The sequence below is a fragment of the Cydia pomonella genome, chromosome 4 (genome assembly GCF_033807575.1).
Source record: "Cydia pomonella isolate Wapato2018A chromosome 4, ilCydPomo1, whole genome shotgun sequence".
Lineage (NCBI taxonomy): Eukaryota > Metazoa > Arthropoda > Insecta > Lepidoptera > Tortricidae > Cydia > Cydia pomonella.
The window spans coordinates 8,458,680-8,477,265 of record NC_084706.1 but is presented as its reverse complement, the minus strand read 5'-3'; the positions used below and the strand labels follow the sequence as shown (position 1 = coordinate 8,477,265).

At 37.2% G+C, this 18,586-nt stretch overlaps 1 protein-coding gene across 1 annotated transcript in view; it reads left to right on the top strand.

Annotated features, from left to right (window-relative positions):
• The first annotated feature begins 37 nt into the window (after positions 1-37).
• Positions 38-18,586, top strand: part of LOC133517475 (cytoplasmic dynein 2 heavy chain 1) — a 149,635-nt gene continuing 131,086 nt past the window's right edge. Inside the window, exons 1-9 of the mRNA XM_061850807.1 lie at positions 38-269; positions 1,044-1,180; positions 1,823-1,987; positions 2,084-2,183; positions 3,275-3,404; positions 3,743-3,876; positions 17,265-17,509; positions 18,073-18,172; positions 18,256-18,395. Of these exons, the coding sequence (XP_061706791.1) occupies positions 230-269; positions 1,044-1,180; positions 1,823-1,987; positions 2,084-2,183; positions 3,275-3,404; positions 3,743-3,876; positions 17,265-17,509; positions 18,073-18,172; positions 18,256-18,395 (1,191 nt within the window). The 5' untranslated portion in view covers positions 38-229. The remainder of the gene's footprint in view (positions 270-1,043; positions 1,181-1,822; positions 1,988-2,083; positions 2,184-3,274; positions 3,405-3,742; positions 3,877-17,264; positions 17,510-18,072; positions 18,173-18,255; positions 18,396-18,586) is intronic.

Here is an 18,586-nt window from a genome sequence, read left to right as displayed (position 1 = left end):
ACTTTTCAGCATTTTTATCATTGTCTTAAACAGGTGGTTGCTATAGCGACGAAATGTCATCAACTCTTCAGTGATGCTATACTCTCTGCAATGTCGGCGCTCGGCGGTAACGCGATAAATGTGTCATGTGAATTCGGAAGTTTTTAGTTTTTAAAACGTGTTTAAGTTGATTAGAGATTAGGCATCGCATGATCTGAATTATATATGAAACCAAAAAACTACTTGTGAAATGATGGCTGAGATAAAACGATTCGTTACTCTTACCATCGGTAAGTAACAAATTTGTTTTGAAAACTTTTGTATATGCGTTTTACATAAAGTATGATGTTTTAAACACTACCTATTTATACAGAAAAAAATATTTATATTATTCAAGTCAGTCACTAAGCACAGTTAGTAATTAATTTCATTTTCACCGAAATAAGTACGCAGTGTTGTTTTGTTAAACATGACCTTCACTTCCTTGGATACCCGACGCATTTCCTTTAGTTATTGATCTGTTTGTTCTGAAGTTGATACACACATTCCCTACTCTAATAACAATTAACAACCCACTTCGTCAAAATGATTTTTAGTTTTTAAGATGTTTATTATTGGAAGCGCTGGTGGCCTAGCGGTAAGAGCGTGCGACTTGCAATCCGGAGGTCGCGGGTTCAAACCCCGGCTCGTACCAATGAGTTTTTCGGAACTTATGTACGAAATATCATGTGATATTTACCAGTCGCTTTTCGGTGAAGGAAAACATCGTGAGGAAACCAGACTAATCCCAACAAGGCCTAGTTTACCCTCTGGGTTGGAAGGTCAGATGGCAATCGCTTTCGTAAAAACTAGTGTCTGCCAAATCTTGGGATTAGTTGTCAAGCGGACCCCAGGCTCCCATGAGCCGTGGCAAAATGCCGGGACAACGCGAGGAAAAAGAGAAGATGTTTATTATTGTATGTGTGTTAGTTTGTAAGGTATGTTGCATAGTTGCCTGAATATAAATAGATGATGAAATGATGATGATGATGATAAAATTAACTAAATAATTTATATCATTTTAGAGCAAAGTTACAATAGACATGGATTACATTTGGATAGTCGCTCTGAAGAGGAGTTGGATAACTTCATACATAACCCACAAATATTATTACTTCAAGGCAGCATAACAAAAGGAGATTCAATTTTGCTCCAGACAAAAGTAAGGACTCCTAACTATAACTAAGTCTCAATATAATTCCTATCCCCAGACCCCAGGTCTACATTAAAACACTTACAACATGTAATCTCTGTTTGCATCTCTTTCTACCAACCATATTTGTTAGAAAGAGAAATAAAGCAAGTACAGGTTACAGGCCTTTTACAAAGTGCGTCCCAGAAGTCTGTTTCAGGATAGTATGAAACTAATGATGGACTCTTATTGGAACTTTCATGAAAATACAATTGCTATTGAAATAGTTGTATGGAGTTTTCTGTTGGTATACCCTAAAGGCCTTAAATATTTATGTCTTTCAAATCTTCTTGTATTGTATAGTCTTTCAAATATGCCATTATATACTGCTGCTTCATAATTTTTTGAAGGTTAAAACCCTAGATGTAGATGTAGTGTAGGGATGCCCGGTCAGAAACAAGTGGGCTGGCAATTACAAGCTGTGTTCATTCAGCCAAATTCCCTGGAGTAGAAGCTGCAGATTACTGTCCCGCTGGCACTCCCATACAATTCTCCTTATATCTACTTGTTTTCCTGCAGGACAGAAGATTAAAACACTATCCTCCTGAAGATGCTTTTTTGACATGGTGGTTTTATTCTAAATTATCTATATCAATTATATCATTATTCCAGGTGGAGGGTGATAAAACTAAATCAGTGGTATTTTATAAAACAGCTCCAGAAGAGCTGACTAAAGAAGAAGCAATAAACACTATAAATATTATAACTTTGACCAATAATGCTGCAGCATCTTTGTATCTGATTTTGAAGCAAATCTACACACCATTGTTGTCTACTGTAAGACCAAAGATATAATTGATATTATTAAAATTAAATTGATTAAGTTTTAGAAGCCGACTTCATCAGAAAATTTATTGATCTAATTTGTTTCAGACTAATGATTTGTATTCAAGTAAACTACATAAAAACTTAACAGACCTTCAATCTGTTTTAAAAATTCTTACTTATGGGAAAAAGGATCAAGATGTTATTGGTATGTACTAACAGCAGCACTCTTAACTGCCTATGTAATGGATCTTAAGCCCTAAGGCCATGCACCTCAAACGGGTCCATATTGGCTCATATACAATTTATTATTCGAATATTTTTAATGATACCGCTTTGTAGTCATAATCATATAGAAAAATAAGTTATAATATATAGAAGTTATAGTAGTCAAAACGAGGACTAGCATAATATAGCCCACCTTTCGCAATTCTAACCTAACCTAACCCACCTTTCTGGCAGGATTTCGGTTCTGTGAGGGTCGCAGTTCTAACCTAACCTAACCCACCTTTCTAGCCGGATTACGGTTCTGCGAGGGTCGCAGTTCTAACCTAACCTAACCCACCTTTCTGGCAGGATTTCGGTTCTGTGAGGGTCGCAGTTCTAACCTAACCTAACCCACCTTTCTGGCAGGATTTCGGTTCTGTGAGGGTCGCAGTACTAACCTAACCTAACCCACTTTTCTAGCAGGATTACGGTTCTGCGAGGGTCGCAATTCTAACCTAACCTAACCCACCTTTGTGACAGGATTTTCCAATAATTTTTGTTTAAAATTAAAATTAATAATGATCATTACTATGTAAAATTTTATGAAAAACATTTTCGAAGATTCAGTAATCGAATTTCCAATTTTATTACTTTAAATCGATATTCGAACAATAATATATGCATCAATTTTAGCAATAGAGATATTTATGAGAAATGACATTATGAATATAATAAATTCGAAGTTACAATCATTATTGTTTAAAATAAATACGTGTAATGATCATTAGAATGTAAAATTTTATGAGAAACATTTTCGGAGTTTCAATAATCGAATTTGCAATTTTATATGAACTTTGCCGCACCCACCTCAAACAGGTTTCTATCTTAAGGTTTACAAATCAACAGTTAACTGTGTAGACAATGATATTCATTTATTACTTTATTAAAACACCCTTTGCAAAAATCCCCTTATGTTTGAGGTATGCTGAAGCATTCAACAGTGAATATTTGTTCAGTAATTAGTAGACTTTACATCAATATAAGGATCATAGAGGATAATCATTTGAATCTCAAAATGTTTTTAAATTACAGTTATACAATCAGTGGAAGATGAAATGGACTACTGGAAGACTCTGGCTCAGAAGAAGGACGCACATCAAAAGGAGAGGGAATCAGCATCATCCTTTTGTGAATTGTTTGAAGATATTAGTGAAGAAATTCAGTAATATTTTGCTGTTATTTGAAAGATTGGTTTAGGCTATAGATATACAATTTCTCAGGAAGCAGAAATCTTAGTGGTGAAACAACATTTTAATATTGTATTTAATGCTTTGCATAGTAAGCACACACTACAAAATCTAAGACATATTATATAAATATATATTTTTAGTATAAGAATATTCTTCTTAAAAGAAAATATACTGAACGAGCACTGTAATAGGAGCTTTTTATTTACAGGATTATTTGCTCATGTTACAGGGCCCACCCGGTATATTTCAGGTGGTTTACTTAATTAACACTTTATTAAGTTAATACTTGCTTCTATCATACTATTGACAGATCAATGCCATCACTTCCTATGTTGGAGATCAGGGAAGCTGTGGAAAATGTGGGAGGAATGTTGGATGATGTTTGGAGAATCACTGTCAAGCCCTACCCTCAGGATAGGATGACGCATATCTTGGATGTTATAGGTATGTTGTATTTTTTTCCCAGCGTTCCTTAATCAATTTCCTAGATGACTGTAAATCATGTGACGAAAAAAAACACCATTGTGTATTTAAGAAAATCTGGCTAGAGATTCTTGTCGCAAGATCTTGCATCATATAAATGAGACTGAACACACCTTTGTTACCCTAGAAATAAGGGTTATTCCCACTAGTTACCACCGAAATTTGGTGAGCATTCAATACTAATATAAATAGTAAAAAGAGTGCTTTAATCAATTATCAATTAAAAGACGAATGAATTATAAGTAATCTAGTTATTAGTTTAATTATAAGTTGATTACTGTATTTCAGTTGCCTTGAAAGTGATCAAAAATAGTCGTTCTTTGACTGATTTGTTTATTCATTCGTATAATTGTGACGTTATTTATTGAAAGGGACCTTATTGTTGCTGGCTCTTACGCCATTATCAACGATGCTCCTATATAAATACAACCCTGCGCTATGCAGTGCGGCGTAAGCGCTCTCGACAAAAGATCCAGGTTTTATTGACGACCGGTTTGGCCTAGTGGGTAGTGACCCTGCCTACGAAGCTGATGGTCCCGGGTTCAAATCCTGGTAAGGGCATTTGTTCGTGTGATGAGCATGGATATTTGTTCCTGAGTCATGGGTGTTTTCTATGTATTTAAGTATTTATAAATTTATATATTATATATATATATATCGTTGTCTAAGTACCCTCAACACAAGCCTTATTGAGCTTACTGTGGGACTTTAGTCAATTTGTGTAATAATGTCCTATAAATATTTATTTATTTATTTATTGATATAATTACAGTAACAATTAATTCAATTTACAATTAATAAGATAAATTTAATCCAAACGTTAATTTCTCTTTAACTATTTATTTTTTGCACTGTTTTTAATATTTTTGATCACTTTTAAGGCAGTTTACTGAAATATTATACTACTTATAACTATTTATTAAAGCACTCTATACTATTTGTACTGTTTTATTAGTATTGAACTCTAACAACAGTAACAACATTTTGGTGGTAACTACGAGGATAAAAAAATCCCATCTATTTACAAGTGGTAACTAGTGGGAACTTTTTTTCCCAGTAGACACCAGTGGCAAAGTAGGGAAAAAAAATCCCAGTAGTTACCACTAGTAACAACTTGGTGGTAACTATAGTCTGTATCTTTAGGTATTTAAAAAAAGGTAAACAAAATCTACCCCCAAATGGCTCCTTAAGGCAGCTGAGGGTAGATGAAAACATTACATGATCAAATAATGTAGGTTTAAAGTCAGGTCGTTCAGTGACAGATCCAGGTGGTTTTGTATTTGGTTGGTTAACCAATAAATATTAAAACTACCCGAAAATGTACAAATTGTTTGTTTACCTTTTTTTAAATACCTAAAGATACAGACTATAGTGTAAATCAGAGATGGGCATTAATCGATTAACTTTTTAATCGATTAAAAAAGTTAATCGACTAGTTAATCGATTAAAAAAGTTAATCGTCAAAATTAATCGTCGATTAATTTAGTCATCCTGACATACGATTGAAATTGAATGAACGGGATATTAATCAATTAATTTTTCGATTAACTCCCGATTGAAACTTGACAGGCGGTCATTTTTGTACTCAACAAAAATTCATGATGTCTTGCGTACACATTAAAAACCTGTCGAATATCGGTAGATGCCGACAATTGTTAGTTGTCGACAGTTGGTTGGTGCCGACTATTGGTAGGTGTCAACTATTGCTAGGTGCCAACTATAAGTAGGTATCAACTATTGGTAGGTGTCGACTATTGGTTGGTGTCGGCTATTGATACGTGCCAATTAGTGGGCGTTAACTATAACACCTAGATAAAGTGTAGCGTAGTCGCTACGGACCGTTAATGATTGGCATGTTGGCTACGTGAGCATTCGACCTCGCGATAGGCTTTATAATATTAAAAATACATGCTTCGTTGATTCATTACTTACTTACTCCTCTGGCGTAGCGACCCAAAGTGTGTCTTGGCCTCCAACACTACTGCTCGCCACTGATCCCGGTCCTGTGCAGTTTCTGGCCAGTCTTCAACCTGGAGTAGATCCGTGTCCACCACATCCGCCCATCGATACCTAGGTCAACCGGCCGGGCGGCGTGCTGTCGGTTTTACCTCAAACGCTCTTTCCACCGCCCGATCGGCTCCCATTCGCTCTAGATGACCGAGCCCCCGCAGCCTTTGCAACTTTGTGACACCCATGATATTTGGCTCAGCTACTATCTGTTCGACTTCGATGTTTTTGCGGATTCTCCAGTTGCCATCGGGTCGTTGCGTTGGGCCGAGGATTTTGCGAAGAATCTTCGTCTCAGCCACTAGAAGCTTGCTTTCTTCCTTCAAAGTTAGTATCCAGGCCTCACATCCGTATGTTAAGATGGGTCGTATTACGGTCTTGTAAATTCAGATCTTAGTTTTTCTGCTGAGAAGCCTGGACACCAAGACTTTGTGCAGAGCTGCACCGCACCGCAAGGCATTCTGAATACGAATGTCAATTTCTTCGTCACGGGTATTGTTGTCGTTGATCGTACAGCAAATTTGGCCACCTCTTTAAACACAGTATCTCCAACATGTAGATCTGCAGGTTTGCCTCGACCGGTTTTGTAATGTCGCATGTGAAGATACTCAGTCTTATCGTGGTTTATACGTAGGCCTACTTTCAAAGCTTCTGTCTCAAGGGTCTTAGTCGCCACCTGGACCTGGGCCTCTCTCGTTGATTCATTACCATCGCAAAGTCACAATGGTCTACAGTGCCATAGACCTTAAGTAAAACCACTGTCGCTTAAGTCCTTTATGCCAATTTCCGCCATTTCGAACTTTACCTAAAAAGTTTTTAGTAAAAACGAAAGACGGTAAAAATATATTTAACTACCAAACCTAGCCACAAAATTTCACGAGAATTGGTTGAGAACTGCGGCTTGTAGAGGAAAACATCCGGACATACGAAAGCTTATTGCCCGAGTTAAGACGGAGACCTTCGTGTCGCGAACGTATTGCGAACCGGCTAATATTTGCCAACGTCATGGAGTAGATGGCGCTAGTAGTCACGTTTAAGTTAAAAGTTTTTTGGCTGAAGTTGAGAGGGTAGATGAGAACGACAGTAGGAAAAAGGAGGTTGTGTGGAACAAATCTACGGCGGAGTGATATTTGCTTTTAGATCAAGTCAAGGACGTTCTCATGGTGTTATTAGAATAATGATGTGTCTCTTGTTGATTGTGACCAACGTTATCAGTTCTCAGAGTGAACAGTGATCCAGTGAGGCTAATATGAACTTAAAGTAAACTTTGTGTGAGGAAAGGGGTCGCTATAAGGGGAGGTTTGGAGGCGACTATTAAGCTCAAGAAACCAGGTGGATAATCATGTGAAACTCATTTACATGCAGGTAATAAAGTCGGACACCAGCACAACTCATATCGTCATCTCACTAACGTCCAGGCCTCGTATAGGTATGTAGTATGTTTACATATTGCTTTCCAGTATCCGTAAAAGCATTAGCTCATTCGATAGGTTAATAAGTATGGTGAGCTTGACGACATGGTGGAGCATGCTGGGAATTTTTATTCACATGTACTGTCATCATCATCAAAAGTAACATATGTTTCTCTCTAACAGATGAAAAGTCAATTTATTTACGCGCGTACAACTACAAAGCTGCATTTTTTGGTTTATTTAATTCAATTTAATGTTTTATTTCAACCATGAAGCTCATATTTATGTAACCCTTTTCTTGCAAAAAGGTATCCAGCAGGCGAATGTTAGTGGTTCACCTGAGCACATAAGCAATTGAGTACCTACATTTTAACTGAACATTCTTGCTCTTTAATATACAAGAGATTGCAAGTGTCAGTAGGTATCATAATATAGTTTATAAAAAGCAGATATCTAAATACATACTTTCACGATTATTAATATTTTGCGACAAAGGGTAGTCTGAATTAAAAGGCTCTCTTTAATCTTTGAAAACAGTGTGTTAATTAGCCCTAAAGCAGCAATAAGCAGTGGAATGGAATTTCAAGTGATGGTTTTGATATTTGAAAGGATTCATTTATATTTTTTATATTTAAGACCCAGTATTTGTCACTGATTGATGTGATAAAAATGTTTGTGTTTCACCAGAGCAGCAAAGTTTGTTTTCAACTCACGTGACTTGAAACCCTTCGGAACGCTCAAGATTCTACTTTTTTAACCACTCGCTACGCTCATGGTTATGTGTGACGTTACTAAACAGATTCAACATTTCTATGTTAAAAGAATTCTCATTCTCTCATTCGAGGAGTGGCAAAGATTGTCACATCAGAAAATATAGTTACCTCTACCTACTAATAAAAGGTAATCAGTAATCATTCATGTATCTGTAAGTCATTTATCAGGTAGGTATCAGTAAACATTGGTAATTAGGTACAGTTGACACCCCTATTACGGACGTGGCACCAGTATTGGTATGTTTATTATAAATTCTATAAAACAAGTATTTATCATCAGTTTTTAAACACTGACTTAGTAACATTTTACCTTCAAGAAGAGCCAGAGAACTCTTAAGTCTCACATTTCATTATATTGAAACCAAGTACCTAAATATTTCATTAAACATGTCGAAAATAATAAAGGGCGAAATGACATTCAACTCAAATTTTAACGCCCAAAGCGGTAGATTTTTTTTCAATTGTCAGTGAAGTGTCAGCAATTATCCAATTGTTATCTTCAAGTCCTATAATTGGTGCCATTACCATACCTGCTCATACCTAACATGTTTAAATTGAACAAGTTTAACTATAATCTATATATTTAGGTATATTATGTTACGTTAAATTTGATATTTATGTTTGATTATGTAGGGGACAAAGTGCTTTACGTGTTTAGATTTAGTTGCCTGACCAATCTTTGATATAAATTAAATTAAATCATGCACTAATAAACATTTTGAATTAAAATTTGCTGGTCGATTTGTGTTGTGAACCAGAATTGATCCTTTCAAACAGCGACTTCATCACAGATTCAAATTATGCGGTTGATCAACAATTTAACAAAATAATTAATATCTTAATATTAAAATAATAAGAATCAAAATCTCACATTCATTGTTCTGTTTGGCGGAACAGTTGTTATGGGTAATAGTACCAAATTTAAAGTTTATTTATCATGCGGATAGTTGATATTATGGCTGGCGGACTGTTGTTGCCTACAAACCAGTTTAGGTCTAACCTCCGACCTGGTATATTTTCTGTAACTTCGGGATCTAGTTATATTGGTGTAATATAATATTTTGTGAAAAGAACCATAATCTCTTATGAATCATGATGCTTTTGTATAACACGCATTGCTTGCAGAATATCCGCTTTATCACAAATTATCAGCTCAGCCCTGATTTGACTCGTCGTGCGCACAAGTGTGGTGTATGGAAATAATTTATACTGCGTGTCTTTTTAGAAAACGAATGTACATGTACGTAATGTACATGTTTAACGTATTAGGTAGGAACCAGATTCAACATTCGTTCGTTATTCTTATATGATCCATAAATGTTCTCTTAGATTTTTCAATTTATTTTATCATGATTAATAAAATAATAAAGGAACATAACATACAAATTACGCACATAACTCAAACTATGGTGCACAACAGGCGGTCTTATCGCTGAAGAGCAACATCTTCCAAACAACCAAACTAGGCTATTATAATCGCATGTTTTGCGCATCCATATTTTCACTAGGCTAAAATCAGAAGCATTGCAAGTAATTCAAAATTCGAATTTAACCCTTTCACTTCGTTCGAAGGACTAAAATCACTCATAACATAAGAGATGTTAAGGAATGACTTGCCTCATTGTTGTTTGTTGTTACAGTTGTAAGGAATTGTTACGGGTTGGTTTCTTACAAGTTGGTATCATTTAGGTGTAGTAACCTGTAACGTGCCTCAGTGAAAATGCAGGAGGCACTTGAAATCAGATTACAATTTGATGTCATAATATGTACATGGCTCAAACTCAAAGGACCAGGACCATCATTGAGACCCAATCAGAATCACGCAGCCACTCCAATGGCACCAGCAACCTGCTGGCATGCCAATAATGGGGCTCGCTAGATTTAACAGTTGGCATGCATGATATTTCTGTCCTGAAAAAATAAACGGTTAAAAGGATTTTAAACGAATAAAGAACTGCCGAATATATTATTTTTAAATAATATATACTTACTTTTTCTGTTGATGTAACTCAGCACAGTATCTTGATTTAATCCCAATTAACATTACAATCTAGAGACTGTCATCAGAGAAGCAGTAAATATCAACTTGTATAACAGTAAATTGCAAAGGCAAAACTGTTTAGTATAAGCCACCAGGCTATTATAATATGTTTGCACCTAAGCAATACCCTGTAGGTATAAGGGCTTCTTATTATTATTCAACCATTGATTCATAGTGTGGACAGTCATAGATTAGCGATTTGATATAAACTAATTAGATAAAATTAACTTAACTTCTGAATTGTGTATGTATCTATGTATGTACATACGATGACCCAAACCTAGGGTTAAAAATGTTAAAATATATTATTATTGCGAAGACTCCAAATGAAAGGCATACTAATTGAATGGGCTAGTGATTTCTTTATTATCTATTTTAATGGAACAAAAACAGGTAAAGGAGTGGCAGATAATTTAAGGAATAGTCATTAGCCATGTATAGGTAACTATTTTAATTTTGTTAAATGAAAATGGAATCGAGCAGTAGATGTTAATTGATGTCGCCAACTCGATCGAGTCTACTCGTCGTAGATGTACAGTACATATTAAGTACCTTCAACCTTCATATTCATAGTAATAATTACAAAGCCGGTAGTAAGACCATGGTAGATACATTTCTGAATAAGATCAGAATTTCTCAAGTTTTCTGTTATTTTAATAAATGTAATGACAGAAGGAATTCAGATATAATATCATCTATGTTGTATAATATCATCTTTAGAAACAATAAAAAGGACTTTATTATTAATTATTTTAGTCTGCAAAAGCTCAGACCATTAAACCTATAAAAGGAAGAGATTAATCATAAGCCAAATAATTATTGACGTATGATCGAGACACCTCAGCTTGTTAGCTTGTTTATCAGATTTAATCAGATTGAAATGCAGACTGGAGCTACACTATGATCCCAAGAATCATAATCACAATTAGAACCAGATGTCACATAAGGAAGTTGGATATCTTTCTTGATTCATTTTAATATTGCCGTGAAATATCGTAGTGTTAAGGCTGCACTCGACGCCAATGACCTCGCGCGTGTGGCCGGAGCTTTATACCCCTCACCGCACCACCCGCTGCAAAAGATCGAGCGCGTAGAGCTATGCGTTCGAAATAGAATATCGCTTGCTCACGCGTGCAATGCAACACAGGTCCGTCTAGCAATACGCCTTGCCTCGCACTGCCTCCGCAGAGGGGGGGTAATGGTAGGAATCTGGACGGGATTCAGGCTTATTTTTTAGGAATTGAGGCATAGTTTTATGAAATTGCAAAAAGCAAGAAAACCAAATCAGTGAGAAAGATTGTAATGTTCCATATATTTCCGATAAAAGTTGCAAAAGTAATACCGATCTAACTGAAAGAAATATAGTTGTGTAAATTAAAATAGATTTCCAGAAAAATATATCGCAGGTCATATCTTGTAGATTGTTACATATTTTTTGCTGCTCAGAAAGTATCAATGGTTTAGAGTAACTTGGTTTTGCGGTGTTTTGCGGGAAGAGGAGCCGTAATTGTTTTATGCACGACTCCTACAGTAGCAATAGTCACAAGACAGATTTATCAAAGTCTTATTCGTTGCCGTATCCTCATAAGTCACTATGAACACCTGTCCTGTGTGTTTCTTCACCAATGCTCTTCAAGCCGCTCTTTCTTAGGCGGTGTATGCTAGCCTGTAATATGGATTTATCTTTAATATTATTCTGTTCACCCAACAACGTGTGACCATACGTCCATCCCTACGCTTCCTTGGCTCTTCCTTTCTTGGTTCGGCCTCGATAGCCGAAGAAACTAAGAACGCTATGGGTACAAACAGTGGATAACCTCGGTTTGATGTTGAGTTTGTCAAGAGTTGAAGCAGTTTTACCGTAGTAACGTTCGAGCATTCTTCGCCAGCACCACATCTTAAATTTGTTTCAATGCTCTAAGTTTCGGACATGTACAGAATATGATCGAGAAACCAAGGCTCCCGCATTAGTCTGATCCTTGTTTTATGTTATCCCATATGCATATCCTGGCGAGTCGTTTCACCGCAGCTTTGGCCATATGAGCTCTTCTAATCACCTTTTAGTCGCAGATGCCATCGTCACTTATTTAACATACCAAGTAAACCATCAACTTGCCTCAAGATTGTGCAATTCATTAATTCTTTTAATTTTACCAGGAAGTTCGACATGCATCATCTTCGTCTTATTTCTATTGATCCTAGGGTATGGATCTGGATCCTGAAAATGGACTCATTACTGTCATACTCAATCATTTGTAGCAGATCCGAAAGTTATTTTCCACAGGCACTTAACCTAGTATAGTCATATCATCTGCAAAACTGAGTTTATTGATTAGTTGGCCACCAACTTGGACATCGCCCTCACAGTGAACAGTTGCACTCCTCGTTCAACTATAAAAGGATTACGTGTTGTGGTATCCCCATTTCTCATAACTCTGAACATTTTACTCCAGTTAAAGAAATCAAAAGCCTTTGCGAATGCGAAGTCAATAAAGCACAATACATAGCCTTATAGAGTATGCAGACGCCGCACCCACTGTATTATTTATTAATTGGCATACATTGAGAATTTGCTACTGAGTACCCATCTATATGTCTCGCATGGTTGTTAAAGTTGTGAAGTGAATATTCGTGAATAAAAGAAACAGAGTGGGTCAATTTGATGGACACAGCAGTTAAAACACTGTGTTGCGGAAGGCTGGCGATATTTTGCTTAATTTAAGATCTGATCGGAATGAGGAAGATGAATCGGCACCTCGGATGTACAGTATATGTATTGCTGTTTCTACCATCCTTAGCAGGACTGATACATGTGCACGGGGATGTAATCAAAGAGTAAAGCAAGTGATGTAATGCAATAACAAAGAGTTCATGACAGGTTTTGTAATTAATTAGAATGAGAATAAAGTACTTACTTTATATTATTTATGTCAGACCTAATAGAGAGGCTGACTTTAATAGAATATAATCTCAGAGCATAGAATACTAGAAAGAGGGCAGCCGCCGGTTGCCGCGTCGCAGTTGTTAGTTCAATGGGCACACACTGCCGCTAGTTCACCTTTAGTTGTTACCGAGAGTGCACGAATGAGACACCGAGAATATTCCGTTTTTATCCAAAATGCCGAGTTGTACAATAGTTAACTGCAAACATCGTAGTGATTTGATCCATTTCCACTCCAATGGAATCACTTTTCACATGTAAATACGACAAATACTTTTTATTCCTAATAAAAGAATGAATTTGACCTAATATTCCGACTTTCAACCATATAAACTGTCGCTTGATTCACTTCAACAATTTTGATCATTAAGTTACATTATTGCAAAGCCAAGCGTTTATGCCACAATGAATAGAGTACAAAACGATATACTCAATGACACATTGTCTCATAGTACAGAGGACATACCGCGAACCACATCTTCAAACTTCGGTCATTCATTCGTCTATTTGCATCTTTATCACTCTTGCATATTTGAGCGTCATGCGCGAATGAATTGTGCTTTGTGTGGGGGTAAAGAATTTGCTTCAGGCGAACTCAGTACAAATTGGCCGTCAAAATGTCCGATCTCCTTATACTCAAACAACAAAGTAAATAATGACACGTACACCAAATAGGATGCCACTCAGTATAAGCCATGTGTGTTAGATGCGGCACTGGTTTTCATGGCACCCAAAATTAAAAACTAAAACAGAAACAAATCGCAAACAGAACAGAATATTAACAGAACAAGACAGAACACAAATATTAATTTTTTTACTATGTCCGTTTAAGGTTGTACTTAAAAGAGGTAACGGATTTACAGTTTCTGATTGGTGGCGGTTAATTGTTCCAACACTTCATTGCAGCATATCGAAAGCTGCTACGAAAAGCGGACGTACTGTGTTACGTGCCGTTAAGCCTGAGGACACCACGTACATGACTTTTCGAGATCTTAAGTTTTTCAAATAGATAAGACGGCTGTTAATCGCGAATGACTCCAAAAAGCAATGATGTATAGTGCAAAGTAGGTCTGGCAGACATATTTAATAGATTATAACGGTTTAAAAATGGTGTGATGTGAGAACGGCAAGAAACAGAAAAGAAAAGCATTTTGAATGCGTTGAATTAATACCGAAGTACTCGTCAGCATCCACCCCCCAAAGGCGGCATCAGTGTAGCTCAATTTAGACAGAATAAGTCCACACTTATCTAAATCAACATTAATAAAATCACGGACGCGATATAATACTGTAAGCCTATTAAAACAGTTGCTTACACCTTGACTGTCCCAACATATTTAAACTAGATTATTAAACACCAGCGCGAAATAAACGCGCCAGAGAATGATTAGAAGAAAGCACAGTTGATTTTGACTCAATATCTGCTTGACTATCACATCACTTGTTTTGGATTTGACGGTTCGAAGTAGGAGCCTGATTTGACAAGTCTGTTGAATGTCCAATTAGCATTAAAAAAAAGGGGTGTGGTCCTCTCGAGTTGTAGATAGATTCTATTTTACATTTTTATTTGTGATTATATAGAAATAGCGTGATTCTCCCTTGGCTGGGGAGGGCTGCCGGACATGAAGTGGGTGCACCCAGAGATGGACATGTCAACAGTGGCCTTAATGGATAAGCGAATAAATTGAAATACTGCGAGTAATATTCAGTAAAGAGAAGTGGGAATTTAGGTCACATACACCCGTTCGGATAAGACGGCCGCATTTGTCTGTGTAGTAATTATCATTGCATATAAAAACGTATATTCTTTTCGATCACGCGGTCGTCGCAGTGTTCAAAACAGTTACATTCATTTACGTCTGCTGTAGTAATAGTTGTGACACTTGAAGTGGTGAAATAGGTTATTATGCTATTAACAATGTCAAAAGAGCAAAGTGACAAATTGAATCACAGATGGTAGTCATAGATAGGATATACCTATCGCGAACGAAGTTCTCACTGTTTAACAACACCGATATATGATATCAGATCGCATTGCCACCCTCTGACACATGGGCTGCATGACGCGGTCTCTTCTCGGGACCTAAATTGCAACTAGGGACTGCTCGGAGCAATCTAGAACCGTACGCGCGGGAGTGTAGGAAATAACATTGGTCATGGGTTGACGGAGAGACCAGTAATGGACCAAATATGACAGGTCGCAGCCGTGATCCCACTCAGCTCAGCTCAGACATCGATGGACGCTCACACCAGTTTCAGGATCCTGCTTTCAATCAGTTTAGCACGGAAATTGATCAATATTCAGACCAGTCTCAGGATCCTGTTATTAGTTGGCTCAGCACAAACATTGATGAATGTTCAGATCAGACTCATAATCTTATTCTTTATCAGCTCAACACAGATCAGTCACAACTCAACTCAGATCACATGCACGATTTGATCCATCACAGAAACGGAGGGTCTCAGAACATTTTTGTAATGTCATCAGAAATTGCACAAAGTCTCAGGCCGTGCCGATTCACGACGCAAAGTGTGAACCATGCGGTTCGAGAATGGACGGCTCAAACACATCGTTATTCACATTAAGTGTTCTTATTATCTGATTGTTGATTTATTTATATGTTTGCCTATAGGCATATAATTTCAATTAAGAGGAGCATTTTTCTTTCGGGGCGGGAGTGTCGCGAACGTATTGCGAACCGGCTAATATTTGCCAACGTCATGGAGTAGATGGCGCTAGTAGTCACGTTTAAGTTAAAAGTTTTTTGGCTGAAGTTGAGAGGGTAGATGAGAACGACAGTAGGAAAAAGGAGGTTGTGTGGAACAAATCTACGGCGGAGTGATATTTGCTTTTAGATCAAGTCAAGGACGTTCTCATGGTGTTATTAGAATAATGATGTGTCTCTTGTTGATTGTGACCAACGTTATCAGTTCTCAGAGTGAACAGTGATCCAGTGAGGCTAATATGAACTTAAAGTAAACTTTGTGTGAGGAAAGGGGTCGCTATAAGGGGAGGTTTGGAGGCGACTATTAAGCTCAAGAAACCAGGTGGATAATCATGTGAAACTCATTTACATGCAGGTAATAAAGTCGGACACCAGCACAACTCATATCGTCATCTCACTAACGTCCAGGCCTCGTATAGGTATGTAGTATGTTTACATATTGCTTTCCAGTATCCGTAAAAGCATTAGCTCATTCGATAGGTTAATAAGTATGGTGAGCTTGACGACACTTCGCTTACGATTCGGTCAACAATAAACGGTTACGACGAATTAAGAAACTTTTTTTGAAGTCGGTTATAAAGATCATATTTGGTTCTAAAATTAATCGAGACAAAATTAATCGACTAATTAATCGATTGAAAAAGTTAATCGCTGGTAATTAGTCGACGATTAATTAGTCGCGATTTATGTTAATCGCAACTCTTCGACTAAAACTAATTAATCGTCACTTTTAATCGTCCCATCTCTGGTGTGAATAACCCAGAAATCAGCATCTATACCAAATTTGGCCACTTTAGCCGTCACTTTGATGCTGATTGTACCTTCATAGGCTGGAGCTATGCATTATCATCTCCAGCAATATCTCTAGCCTTGCTCCAGTTCAGTCCAACTGCTCGTAGATTGTTTTTGACGATTCGTTACTATGAGTGCACATTGCACAGGACGCCTAAAATCACGGCGTCTGTCTGATGGTTTATTTCCTAAAAATTGCTTTTATTATGATATAGGAGGTGAACGAGGAGATGAATTGCGTTATGGTAAGCAATTACCGGTGCCCATGAACATCTGCAACACCAGAGAGGTTATACGTGCGTTACCGGCCTTTAAGATGTACACGCTTTTCGTGAAAGTTTGGAAGTGGTATCAGTCCGAAAATGCCGCAGGCAACAGCTTATTCCAAAATTTAGCTGTTTCTCTTCTGCGGATGGTGTGTGTGACTTCTGAGGCCTATCTATTTCCATGTTTGTGTTGTAATCAAATCAATCATCGATAATAAGTGTATGACAGCAGTAACGGTACATACATAATCCACAGCCTCCAAAGGTCTTCGTATCGTCTAGTTTTTGGCCAGAATATATATATTTTATTATGTAAAAATGTATTATAAATAAATTCCAAACATCTAATCAAAGAAATATACTAAAGAAAGTGTATATTTTTTAATTTCAGGGCACATGATTTGTAAAGTAATTGAAAAGGCATTCGTGAACATACATCTTTGGACAGTAAACGGAGAGCCTAAAGACAACGAGGTCCTGACGCTAATCTCAGAGAGTCTCCACGTGGCGGAGACCTGGACCGGCGCGTGCAGGTCGCTGACGGAGACCTACTGGCCCAACTACGCGCTTCACGCCTGGACTGGCAAAACTTATGTGCCCACGTTTTGTTTGAACTTTCAGGATCGGCTAAAACAGGTTTCTATTTTTGACTGCGGATAGCGAAGGTCTCTATTTCAGCTTCAGCTCGGGCAAAAATTTGTTCGTATGTCAGGCTGGCTGTTCTGCTCTACAGGTCACATTACTCAACCTATTCTCGTGACATTTGGTGATCAGGTTTGATAATTATGTAGAATTTTGTTTGTCTATCCAGTTTTTGGAAATTTTTGAAAATGGCGGATCTGTTTAGTACGTATCTTATTGACCTCACGGACGGCCGATGACCTCCGAAATTTGAAGTTCGGCAGCGATCGTCCCCGTATATAACGTCCGCCTACAGCAGCCAACGGCAAATCCTCTAAAAGACACCAGAGCGACAAGTTGTACTGTAATTTGATCCTTATATATAAAAATAAATCCATGTACAAAAGTTTTAATTGAAGCTCCGCTTAGGCATCCCGGCTCTATCTAAAAAGGAGGCGGGTTTGCCTGGTATACAGCTCACAGAGCCGAGTATTATAATGCACAAAATAATGACAGACATGGTGAATTGTTTAATACAACCATACATACGATACCGTAACTCGTGTTGTCGCTTCCAGATTCATGAGATAAGGTCTACGTACAGCCAATTAATTAAGCTACTTACAAACGACGAACGTGCAGATTTAAAAACGGACAGAATGTTTGAACCCTTTCAAGGTACAGCTTCTATATTGTTTCTATTAACTCTTCATTTGAAAATTCTATTGTTTGTTTTGATTTATTAATTTTCTCCTTTTTAGGCATAAATGTATGGATATGTAATGGACCAACTCATGCTTGGGATGCTGCAGTCTCACGGTTTGCTATGAACCTTCGACCAGCCGAAGCAAACATCTCAGAAAAACTAAGACCAAGACTGCACAACACATCTACTAAACAGGTAAGATGAAGAAATTGCGATTTTCAGGTTTAATTCCCAAAATATCGATCCTAGAAGAAAAATTGTGTGGACCAAACTTGTAGAGAATCAAATTTCCTACAATTTTTGTCCTCACGGTTTTACTGTAAAATCAAAAATGGCCGAGTTATTCAAGAAAAACCGTTTTTCGAATATACACAGGAGCCTGATTC